Source organism: Rattus rattus, chromosome 7 (genome assembly GCF_011064425.1).
Source record: "Rattus rattus isolate New Zealand chromosome 7, Rrattus_CSIRO_v1, whole genome shotgun sequence".
NCBI lineage: Eukaryota > Metazoa > Chordata > Mammalia > Rodentia > Muridae > Rattus > Rattus rattus.
This window is the reverse complement of record NC_046160.1, coordinates 20,071,835-20,084,639: the sequence shown is the minus strand read 5'-3', so window position 1 is coordinate 20,084,639 and position 12,805 is coordinate 20,071,835. Positions and strand designations below refer to the sequence as shown.

The 12,805-nt window shown below is 40.3% G+C and overlaps 1 protein-coding gene across 5 annotated transcripts in view; it reads left to right on the top strand.

The window, feature by feature from the left end:
- Lclat1 (lysocardiolipin acyltransferase 1) overlaps positions 1-12,805 on the top strand; it is a 129,135-nt gene that overhangs the window by 23,471 nt on the left and 92,859 nt on the right. Inside the window, exon 1 of one of the 5 annotated variants that reach the window (XM_032908940.1) lies at positions 6,979-8,002. The exons of the other annotated variants lie outside the window; for them this stretch is intronic. Coding sequence (XP_032764831.1) covers positions 7,881-8,002 — 122 coding nt within the window. The 5' untranslated portion in view covers positions 6,979-7,880. Of the gene's footprint in view, positions 1-6,978; positions 8,003-12,805 lie in introns of those variants that run through there. 5 annotated transcript variants of the gene reach the window in all.

Genomic DNA, 12,805 nt, shown 5'->3' with positions numbered 1-12,805 from the left:
GGAGGAAGGATGACATACACCTGACTTTTGGTCCAGTGATACTATTCCAGATACTTGGGTCCCCATATTAAAGAAAGTTTTAAACTGCTATTTAAGTCAGTGAGAAATGTATTACTACAGATGTAGGAAACCAGTGTATTCTATGTGAGGGTTAGCTGTTTCCTGCTAATAACAAGTTCTTATTATTTCTCTTGTATAATTAACTTTTCATTTATATTTGAGATGAATTTGAGAGTTATTTTTTAATGTGTTTGGAAAATAGTTGAATAGAAATTATATTGCCTTTATAAATTGTGTTGTTTTATTGCCAAATTCATAAATGTGGGAATCTTTCTAAATATCTAAATTGTCTTCAGTCTCTTTAGGCAGTGCTCTGTAGTGTAGTTCAGAGCAGTTTTTAAGTCTTTCACTTCTTTGGTTGAATTCATTCTTAGTGTACTTGTAAAATGCGACTTGTTTTTGTAAGTTCTTTTTTGGTTTACTTTTATCTCCTCCCTTCCTCCTCTTCTTCATATTTCCCCCCTCTTTCCTCCTGTCTGTCTGTCTGTCTGTCTCCCCCTCCCCCGAACTCTCCTGGGTAGATAAGGCTGACCTTAAATGGTAATCTTTGTGTCTCAGCCTCTGGAGTAATGAGATTACAGGTGTGAACCTCCGTGCCCACACTTGACTTTTGTGTATTGAATTTTGTTCCCTGTAACTTTTCTGAATTTGTTATCCCCTCTGGTATTTTGTAATTTCCTTCTAAGTTTTCCAGACTGAGGATCATGTTTTGTAGAAATCACACTTTTCTTTCTGATTTGGATGAGTTTTAGTTAACTTGTGTGACTAGTCTTGGCTAGAACTCCCTGAACACAGGGCTGAGGAGCAGTGGAAGAGTGTCCTTGTGTTCCTGGCTTTACTCATTCAGTCTTTCATCCTAGAATATGATGTCAACTTTTACATTTGTAAAATTGCTATGAACTGAGTTAATCGGTAAGCTTTGGAAGATAATTTATTATTTTCGTTAGTCTCGAATTTTAGAGTAGACGGAATTTTCATACCATTGTAATTTTGTAGTTGGCAGTTTCACAGTCTGGAGAAAGAGAAGTCAAAGCATAAGAAAGCGTAGGGCTCCATGGAATGGGGGGCCTTACCTGCAGTCCTCTGGATTCTGGCATGTGACGATTACTGCTTCTAATACTCCTTTTTTAAATCACTGCTCACATAACTGCAAGGTTTGCCTAGGTTAACCCTTCTAAGCTTTAAACATTTTCGCATGTGTGTATCTAGAAGTAACCCTTCTAAGCATTAGCCAGCTTTCTGATGCTTTTGCTCACATTGGAAAGAAGGCCCATGGCCACTAGTGCTGAGCCTGGAAGAGTGGGGGATGTTTTATGTCCTAAAGTTAGAGCATGCATAGTTCTTAGATTTATTAAACTGTCTGGTTATTTGCTTTGGGTTATTTTGATAACATTTTCATAGTTTCTATTCCAATTTCTGATGGGCTAGGTCTTATGTGTGTGTGAGAATTATGTTTGTATATTTAAATGTAAGACATTCATTTATTTGGAGTGCATAATACATTTATTATACTTAATACTTACATATATATATAATATATATATTATATATTATATATTATATATTATATGTGTGTGTATATATATAATATATATATATATATATATATATATGAGACTTTTGTATGAACTTCCTTAGTGGAGCAAAACCCAAAAATGTCCTACTCCAGGTGGCTTGATGGACACAGGTGCGTTTGAGAAGCTTTTACAGGGAAAGTCTACCATCCTTCTTGTAAGGGAATTGTGCTACTGGATTGAGCATTTATTTTCCTTGTTGCCGGAACTGGTTCAGAGGGTTTCTAAGTGCACAGTAAAGATGTGTGGTCATGGGATACTGGGGTTTCTGGAACCATCTTCATGTTACTACACAGTGATAATGGATTTTTCAGACTGAAACCAAGTTTCCTGTCCTTATCCAGTGCTTCATCCAGTGCTTAATTCACCCAGTCAACTTCATAAAGAGATGATGCTTTTCAAAAGCCAAAGGCTTGCATCGTACTTTGGGAGATGGAGTTTCTATTGTAATTCTTCTTCACTGTTAGGAGTTCCTAGTTGTATTGATATGCAGTACCAAGTAGTGTCTTCCTTGTAACAAAGTTGTCTAGAATATGAGGGTCTTGGCAGACATCAAAATAATCACGTGTTAAGGATTTCATGTAACTCATAGTCACTGTGGGATCAGGCACATGGTTAACTGGTTCAAAGAAAAAGTAAAGCAATCTACAAATTTATATGGGTTGAAAGAATGTTGAAATGGTTTGCACATGGAGCAGCTGTTTGGTGGGGGAGGAGGGGCTTGGGAGAGGCTGGAAGTCAGTTGAATCTTCTACCTGAGAGAGCGGAACCTGCTTTTCTCTCCGGTAAGCCTGGTGCACAGAGTCCTGGAGCTGCTTCTCTAGAATGGAATCTGTGAGGTGGAGGGAGTGCTGGGTTTTCCTGACATGGTTTTCTTTCCTTGTTACTGTGAGTTGTAGAGGGTGGAACTTTGGGGTTCTTGCATGTTACTCTGTGTGTGTGTGTGTGTGTGTGTGTGTGTGTGTGTGTGTGTGTGTGTGTGTGTGTGTGTAGATTTAGGGCACTGGATTGTGTGAACCGTGGTAGGCAGAGTTTCGGTATTTGCATTCTTTTATCTGGATACTCTTGGAACTCCATGACTTTTTATAGCCATATCATTATGTTGTTAATGAAAACAATCTTAAAATATTTGATTATATACAGATCTATGTTTGAATTTTCTTTGCTGGTCTTATAGAAACTTGGATAGTTTTGTAGCTTTTTTTTTTTTGAGGGGGAGAAAGGGAAAAGCTGGTGGTTACAGGAAGGAAAAAGAGTAAAGGTGACGGCATTTGTATGGTTTTTAGAGCCAGCATGAACCGTGCGTGAGGTTACAGAGGCTGTGCAGGGGTTGGAAAGAACCCAGGCTTTTCAATACTACTACTTGCCTGTGGAAACACAGGTATGCCTCCAAGGGTACATCACCTTGGGTTTCATTTAATTCCTCCTGAACATTTTTTTTTTCTTTTCTTTTTTTTTGGAGCTGGGGACCGAACCCAGGGCCCCTCTACCACTGAGCTAAATCCCCAACCCTCTTCCTGAACATTTTTAATGAATGCTAGCGTGATCAGTTTTACCCTAACATGTTTTTGTAGAGTTGGCTGTAGTAGTTCTCTGTTTGAATAAATGTTGAGTAAATCTTTTCTTTTTAATGTTTTTCTCTGTGAGTTTTGTCTGATGCATGATGCCCTCTAGTGAATCTAGCCATTCAGAAACATGATTAAGGGGCAATAACCAATACAATTAAATCTTCAAAGGACCATCCCAGCAATCCCTGCGTGCTGTGTTAACATGGTGAGTTTCTGACCCGTGTTCAGACAAAGATTTGACTGTCTCTGATCATCTGACTGAATTCAGTGACTCTGGCAGAGGATATTTAGAATCTCTTTAGCTCAAAGGCTCTAGTTAGACTCTATGTACTGAGTATGTCTGGTGTGCAGCACTTCCCAAGGCCGAGCGAGTTTGAAAAGCCCTATATGTAAGCAGCAGGCTTGGGGTTGGGGATTTAGCTCAGTGGTAGAGGTTTGTAGGCTTGACTTCAAGTAGCTATGTGTGTGTGAGAGATGGCTCCCACAGCTGCTCATGTCCACTAGCCTCGACATTTAACGTGCACCAGTTAGTTTAGTCCTGTACCTCTAATGTAGACATTGAGAGCCAGGCACCTGGTTCCTATTAGTGTTCTCGGCACTTGAGAGGTGGAAACAGGAGCTTCAGGAGGTCAAGGCCAGCTTAGGCCACTTGAGATCATGTTGAAAAACAATCACTACCAACCACCACCAACAGCAAACACACGGAAGTTTTTGATTCAGAAAACCTAAATAATTTGCCCAAGATCGTTTGGAAAGTAGAGGAACCCTGACAGCTCTTGTAAGTTAACGATGGGGTTGGTAGCGGTCAGTGACTCTAGCTGCCTTCCAGGTTGACATCCAGCTTTTGAACAGTACCTAGCTGTCTGTATCAGGTGAGCTCAAGTCTCTTTTTTTATTTTTGTCAAGTCAGGCTTTCAAGTGACCCTAAGAGCCTGGAACTTTGTGTGTAGCCAAGGCTATCCTCATGATTCTCCTGCCTCTGCCTCCAGCACAAGGCCAGGCGGCTGCCATCACACCTAGCTTTCAACTGCCTTTACGTTGTTGATCTTAAAAGTGTGTCTTCTTGTAAGTTTCAATTGCAGAAGTGATGGCTTTGGCTGGACACAGTTGTATCACTTGGGAGCATGAGGCAGGACTGCCAGACAGTTCAAAGCCAGCCTGAGCTGCATGGTGAGACCCTGTCCCAGATAAATACAAGTGCCAGATTCCTAAGCCTGTCTGGATATTAGAATTTTCTTCCTTTCTTCCTGTAAGGCTCTTTATAAAGATGTCTGTCTTTACTGATGTTACTTTCTTTAAAACCTTTGTGATCTGGAGACCCTCTGGGTCATGACTTTTTAGTTTTGGTCACTGACTAAATAGAAATTGCTTTCTCCATCTGTTGATAACTTAATCTCAGGTTAAAACGAGCTGTTTAACTATTCTAGGCTATAGGCCAGACTGTTAATGTGGACATAATTTAGGATATTTCTAGTTCCTAGAATAATAAGGTGAACCTCCAGAAAATCAGATGTCATATTTTGTATAAGGAGATGTCTCTCATTTCTGGGAAGCTGTGTGTGTTTTTTGTTTGTTCTTTGTTACTGTTTTTAATGAAGCTTACTTGCTCCAGCGTTCATGTGGCCCTAACTTACATCTAATTAGATTATAGATTGACGATTGGCCCTTAGCCTCCTTATTCTCTTCTATTCCCTGTGTCCCCACAGACTAGTTATCAGCATGCCTCCCCACTCTCTAGTGATAGTCAGTTAGAAATGAGGGGCATCATGAGGAGGAGGGAAACTGGGAGCCTTCCTTGAAGGACAGAAGCTCAGAGGCGCACAGTGTAGGTTCAAAGTCGGGAAGGGCGGAGAGGGTTATAGAACAGTTCAGCCAAAGGAGGAGCTGAAGAGAATCCCAAGTCCATTGGCCTTTTGGAGAAATCAGAGCCATTTCTATCTGTGAAGAATGGAAAAGGACTTAAGGTATATGAATTAAGAAATAAATTGTGGTCTGAATTCTGTGGCCTATGACCTGGGAATCAAGTGTTGGTGACAGATAAAAAATAGGCATAAGCCAGTCATACAAGTGATTGACAGACAAGACGGGGATAGGAGGTGTCTCTCAGTCTGGATAGCTACCACACAAGTAGGGGTGATAGAAGGTTGTAGAGCATAGCTCCACACTAGGCTTTGCCCATGGTGGTTGAAGACTGTGTTGCTAGTGTTCTTCTCAGGCATGTTTGAGATGATTGACGTATGAGGTGATGCAAAACCTCCGTCGCTAGCATGTCTTACAGTTCCAGCAGGAAAACGCCAACTCGGAAGTGCGGTGCTTTGGAATGCGGTTGCCCATGAGCAAGACTTGTCTTTCCACATTTAGTTTTTCATTTGCCAGTCAAGTTTTTATTTGACAGCAGAGTAGGCAAGTATCTGTAAAGTAGACCTATTATGAAAATATTCCTACCCCAAATATTATCATTAGTCTTATTGGCTTCTGCAAGTTAGATAAGATTGAATTTTATTTGAAAAGCTTTTAATTAACTGTAGTAGCCATAAACTATAATCTTATTTTGCATAGTATTTGTACCTAAGATTTTATTTTGTATCACATAAAAATTAAAAATTTTATGTTAAAGTTGAGATAGATTTTCTGACCTGAGTGCCTAGAGGGGATATGCTTTGTGGGATCTTGTTAGGTTGCCTAATTTCTCTACTGCTTCAGAGTCCTGTTCCATATCTGGGTCTTGAGTTTCTTCCAAAAACAATATTCATAATGACACTATTAATATAATTAAATCCAGAAAGGCACAAAAGAAGGTACAGGGACTAGAAATACACTTTGCTGTGTGTGTCCTGTGGAATACTGTGCACCCGTGAAGAAGGTGATACTTTGCCTTTGTTTTCCTGCATGGCTGAGTCCTGTATGAGGAATGAAAGACTATGGGAAGTGCTGGAAGGAGGCTGCAGGGTCCCGCAGTGCTTTATCTTAGTCTGGTTGTATTTACCTCATAAAATCTCATCAGATGGTATATGTAGGGCTTATAAGTTTTCAGCAGATAGGTTAGCCTTTAGTATTTTTATCAGCATGTATTAATTATATAAAATGATTTCATTACAACAGTTTCATGTCTGTTATCTTCTGATCACATTCATCCCCACTACTCCTCTCGTTTCCTCTTGCTCTGCTGATTCCCCTTCTCTTCCTAACTGATCTACTTCTATCTCACGTCTTTCTGCCCACAGAAGTTCATTAAGGTATTTACAGGATTGTGTGTGAGAGAGTATTCATGGGAGAGCATAGAAGTTGTTTTTTTCTTCTCCCAGCACCCCTTAACTACCTAGCAATCCCCCAAGGGGTGTGGGCCCTTGTGAACCATGCTGCCATGACAGGATGTTGACAAGCCCAGTCTTGTACAGACCTTGTGCAGGTAATTCTGATGCTGTGACCCTGAGCGCCGTGGCTGTGTCTTGTGTGAAGGACAGCAGTGCACAGTACGCTAACCACCCCCAGCCCTTAGATTCTTTCCCTCTTTCCCAGGACGTTCTCTGAGTATTGAATGGGGTTGATCTGGTTATGCTGAGCACTCAGCAGTCCAACAGTTGCTTAGTCTAGGGGCTTGGGCCAGTTTTGCATCTCTATAGTTACTGTTGTTAAACACATGAAGAAACTTCTTTGACCAAAGCTGACAGCTGGAACTAAGGTGACTTCAGCTTATATCTGCAGGCTCTTTGGTGTTAAAGGCTGAAAATGTATACCAACACACACACACACACACACACACACACACACACACACACACACACACACACACACACACACACGGAACAGGAGGGAGAGGTAAGAAAGGGCTAACTGGGGAAGTCTCGAGCTAGGTTCTAATCTTCACTACCCCACTAAAAATCTGTGGGGTAATTTTCCTCTTCAAGCCATAGTGGCCATATCTGTAAAGTGAAATAATACTTGCTTTCTGTATCTGTATCAATTGAGGCAGAACATGAAGGCACATCAGCAGCTAGAGAAACTACTCTGGGTCTAAAGTGACATTGCCTGTTGTACTTTTGTGTTTGTCTAATGCTGCTTTTGCCTAGAAAGGATATAAATCCAGAAGTATTAAAGGAACTACTAATGGAATTATATTTTGATCCACTGAACCACATTTTTTTGAAGCTTTCCCCAAAGTGTCTATAGCAACTTAACTGCCAGCTTCTCCCAACCCTCCTTTTAAAACTAAGCCTTTCAGCAAGTAGAATCTAAGCTTTCCATGTGTGCTGGGTACGGTGCTAGGGGCATAAGTGGCAGTGAACAGTGTTGACAGCCCTTATAAAATAAAGGCAACATTACCATGACAGCAACATGGGAACTCTGGCCGTTTTGATTCTTTGACTGTAAGTATCTGAACATGGGATTAACCAAAAAGTTACTTGTACACAGGCCTATAAAATGATATTGTTATTGTTACTGTTTTGTGAACACTTCCTAGTCTGCTGCCTATATAGGCCCTCTGCCCTCTCAACCCTATACAAAAACTTTTACTTTCTTTCCACTCTTGTTACTCTTGTTTAACTATTTGGAGCTTTCTCAGTCTAAGACTCCTAGATTGTAATTCCCGAGACTCCATAAAGTCCTGTTGAGTTTATATGCTCTGCATTTAAATTGATTAACACCCTCACAACCGTAAGAACTAAAGGGAAAGCCAATGAAACCCTTAGAACTGTGCAGTCAGATCTGCATTTGTCTACAGGATGATGAAAGGACTGGACATGTTGGCCATTTGTCTAAGAAGGAAAGAAGGAGAATCAACAGTGGCATAAGCAAGAGGTGAGTATTTTGATAAAAGTGGCAGCAGCAAAGAAATGATAGACTAGATTGGAGATAAAGCTACCATGCCCCATGCTGACTTTAGTGAATCTAGAGAATGAGGGAAAGAGAAGAATAAACTTGGCTTGTGAGCATCTGGGTAGGTGCTGTTCTGTTTATTGAGTTGGAGAAAGATTGTGAGCAGTGGACCATGTAGGAGAAGGATGATAGTGTGTTTATTTTAGGTAGGACAGAACTATTGAATTGCTTACTGTCCAAGTGTCCAGTAAGCAAGTGTGGCACTTAGAGAGCATTGCATTGGGTATCTGTAGTGAGAGATCACAATATAGTTACCATGGAGAAAGACCAGAACAAGGTAGGGAGAAAACAGCCAATGTCTAAGGAATGGAATACCTCAGACTTTGAAGGTCTTATAGTAGAGGAAGAGCCCCTCTAGCTGGTAGAACCACTGAGGTAGGGGTCACAAAAGCTGAGCGAGACTAGCATCTTGAAGAGGGAATAAGCATGTATAGAATGACCCCAAGAGGTAGATTAAAATGAGGAAGAAATGCCTATTGGATGTAGCATCATGGAAGTACCCTGCTTTTGTCAAGGTAGATTTGATGTGATGGCAGATAGGGACAGCTGATTGTGCTGACTGGAGAGGAAGTGGGAGTATAAGGAAGTAGAGGCTGTGGTTGCCATAGCCTTTCTCTGGACAGATACCCTGATTTACACGAAGAATCTTAGCATCCCATTCTGTAGGGTTTGCATTATCCCTATAGGGCTGGAGGAAGTTAGCATTGACCTCTGACGCCTGGCAATCTTTTTTTTGGTTAGGAGTTGAGATTCTGAATTTTAGAGGCATTTCCTATTTAAGAATAAAATTGAGTATTCAATATGTGTTAACTTCTGGAATTAGTATTTTAATAAATTAAAGGATGATTTACCTTTTTAGGAAAATAATTACGAGCCTTAAAAATTCTTCAAAGACCATTTCATCTTGAAACACTTAGAAATTCACTTTTTTTTTTCTTTTGGTAATTACAGTGTTGCAGTAAGACCAACATCTAAATAGGAATTGCATTTGGCACTTACTGAACTCAGCACTATTTCTGTGGTTTTGATTTTTTTCCTTTATAAATAGAATTTTAATCGGTGTAGGTTAGATTTTCCCCCAAGCCTGTTATAATTAGCAATGGCCGCAAGTTAACCCTAAGTAATGTGTGTAATGAATCTATTAACACTTAACAAGCACTCCTACCATTCAATGAAAGCAAGTAGGATTTGAATTAAAGAAATACAGTAATAGTGCAGGAAGTGAATATAGCAATTTAAAGATAAGTTGTTATAGCTTGCTTAGCCCTGTCATCGGGGACAATTTGTACTCATGTTTAAAAGTCACATATGTTAGAAACATGGTCCAACACACCATTGCAGCTCATTTACATACAGAATATACTGCAGAGTGAGACTGTCACTGGAACAATGTCCAAAGCGTGTATGCCTGCCATGTCGGGTTCACTGCATTGGCCAGCATGGAGGTGCCTCTTTCTTTCTCCTTCTTTCCTTCTTTCTTTCTTTCTTTCTTTCTTCCTTCCTTCCTTCCTTCCTTCCTTCCTTTCCTCTCTCTCTCTCTCTCTCTCTCTCTCTCTCTCTCTCTCTCTCTCTCTCTTCCTATATATAAATAGCGCAAAGATAGTTATTAATTTAGGATTGTGACTGAAATGGACTCTATCTAGGTTCAAATCTCAGCATTTTGGCTTTGCAGGTCATTAGCAACAGGAACAGAAGTTGTCATGGCGGTGGTCAGCATCAATCTAGGAGACATAAATAATAAAATCAACTCTGGTATTCTGATGGTCCCTGGCTCAGAAGTACAACATTGGATAAAACTAGGGCAATGTAAACAACATATGCATTTTAATTAATACAGATGTATTAATATTGGTTCACAGTAATAGTCATCACATATATGAATCTAATGTTAAGATGTTATATTAGGGGAATGTGGGTATGCAATATATGAGGATTCTGTTTTGAGTATTGCAGTTTTTCTAGCAATGCTTAACTATCAGGTGAAACATTTGTTAAGAAAACAAACATAGGAGATACCTTATAACTATCTTTGGAAAATACAACCTGTCACTTTGTGACTTTTATAGGAACTGACTGAACCCCGGTTTCTTTATTTTAAAAATGATGTCATATGTCTGTCTAACTGGGTTGTTGAGAAGAGTAATGAGGCAAGGACATACATCTGACTTTTCATGTGCTGTGGCTTTTCAAAAGCAACTTAAAGAAGGGAGAATTTCCTTTGGCTCACAGCTCCAGAATACAGTCTACCATAGTAGAGAAGTCGCCGCAGCAGGAGCTTGGAGCAGCTGCTTTCTTTGTGTCCACAGATAGGACGAAGAGCCTTGGATGCCTGTGCTTTGCGCTCTGTGTCTCCCCACCCCCGCGTGCGTGCGTGCGTGCGTGCGTGCGTGCCCGCCCACCCGCCTAGAAGACTAGAAGAGGGTATTGGATCCCTTAGAGTCCTGGTTACATGAGGTCATGAGCTGCCTATGTCGGTTCTGGGAAGCAAACTGAGGGAGGGACCTCTCAAGAGCCGCATGTGGTTCTCAGTGTGGCACCATCTTTCCAGCCTCTATTCATTGTAACGCACTATCGGACCCATAATCTCTTTTGTTCAGGGAATGGTATTCCCCATTTTTAGGGCTGGTCTTCTCAATCCCTCACAGGAGTGCTCAGAGGCTAATCTAAGGTAGATAATTCAAATAAACAGTTAACCTAATCATGATAATCCCTCACAGGGTTTGCCTGGACGTTTTCCTCTTCTGGATATGTACATCAAATAGGAAGAAGATTCCTTCACTGTAATGAATATGGAGATGGGCCATGTAAATAGAAGCTTATTTTGGGTCACAGTTCTGAAGCTTCACGGTCAGGACTGCGCACACCCACTTGTTTGGGTCTTTGGAGATAGTAGTGTTTCATGGTAGTAGCATATGGTGAAGCAAACTGCTTATAATTTGAACTAGAACACAACGAAATGAGGCTTTTTTCTTCTTCCTATAGGCAATAAAGCATATAAGAAAGACTATTGAATAGTGAACTAGGGTTAAGAGACCTAAACTTCTCAAATTGCTACTAAAGATTACAGTAAATTAGGGCAATGTTTTTCCTTCTTAGAATCTTTGTTTACTGGGTGTGAGATGAGAGGTAGGTTTGTGTGGACTGTTTACTTGAGGATAGAGTCATCTCATAGCCAATGAGAAATTTGCTTCAGGGCAGTTCTTACCTTTCCAAGGTCCCATCCCAGGAAAGTTCGTCTCCTTGCCTTCTGTTTACATCACGTTTTGTCACCAGGTAGAGATTGCACTGCATCTTTTACTACATGCCTCGTGAATTTTTAAGTGATTCAAAAACTCAGATACACTTTCTAAGTTGAGAAATTTGTTCTCATTTATCAATCAATAGAATGTGCTAAGGATCCTACAGGGATTTCCCAAAGAGGGGTTCTAGAAATATTCTAAGTATGGACAGCATTGTTGACATATGACTGCAGCCTCCCCAAACTTCTCATTTGAGGGCACATGCCTCATTTAGAAAGAGTTCTGATTTGTACCCTCTGGTGGTGGGGCCCAAGTCTGTCTACTCTGTGTTCTGTGGTCTTAGGAGGTGGGGCTTAAGTCTGTTCCTCCTTGTGTTCTGTAGTCCTAGGGGATGGGGCTCAAGTCTGTCTACTCAGTGTTCTGTGGTCCGAGTTTGGAGATATTCATGTCACATTTTTAGTATCCTCTCACTATTATATAACAGTTGGCTTTGGCATTAACTGATTTACTGTGATTTTAAGATAATGGCATGGGAAGAATATGGCTATTGTTGAGAAATGTGTTATTCAGAATAAAATCTCTTAAGGCAGGTCTAGTCCCTTGTCTAGAACTAAAGTTTGGCTATTCTGTAAATCTAAGCTGCAAAATTTTAATATGACTAAATTGGTGTGATCAGAGTATATGCCATGCACACTCACGTGAGAGCATAACAAAACCCGTGGTCAGTGTGCACACTGTGGCTGTGTACACTTCTGTGAGACTAGAACACTAATATATTTGCCAGACATTTTAAAAAGTAACTTCACTTTAAAACTTGAACTAGTTACCAAATACAATTTGAGTTTCCCAATTGTGTAGGTTAAACTAAGTTTAAATGATCTGAAATTCTGTTTGTGAAAATAACTTTTTAGATACTTTACTATAGCAACGATATGTGTTTAAATTAAAAAAAAACAAAACCAACTCTGACTTAAGCAAAGTCTTTTCAAACCTGACTAATGATGTACAGACTGATAGCGGTGGCGGATTTAGATAGTTGTTCCGTTCAACACAGTGTGATCTTTCACCAGCAAGTACTTGACTATTTGCATGGCAAGATTAGATAAGAGATATGCACTCCTTTGGAAGCCACTCACCGCAGAAATCACCAGCAGGTGTTTTCCATCACAGTTGGCTTCATTTGTTCTGGTCCTCCCATGGCCTACTTATTTTAAACTGGCTGAGAGATGCATGACTAACTGTTACAGGAACGTTTGCCACTGTTGAAGCCATTCACTAAGCTTGCAGCAAGTGGAATTCTTACCGTTCACTTCCAGGCTGTGGGTTTCTTGGTACTTTTAAGGTGTGCAGTGCAGTGCCTTGGTTCCTAGGACGTTAGTAGATGTGGGGGAAGATGGGAGAACTACTTTTTATTAGAGGGTAGAAATTAGCCTTTTATTTTAATTCGCTCCTATTTCCATTAGTTGTTAATACTTATAAATGTTCA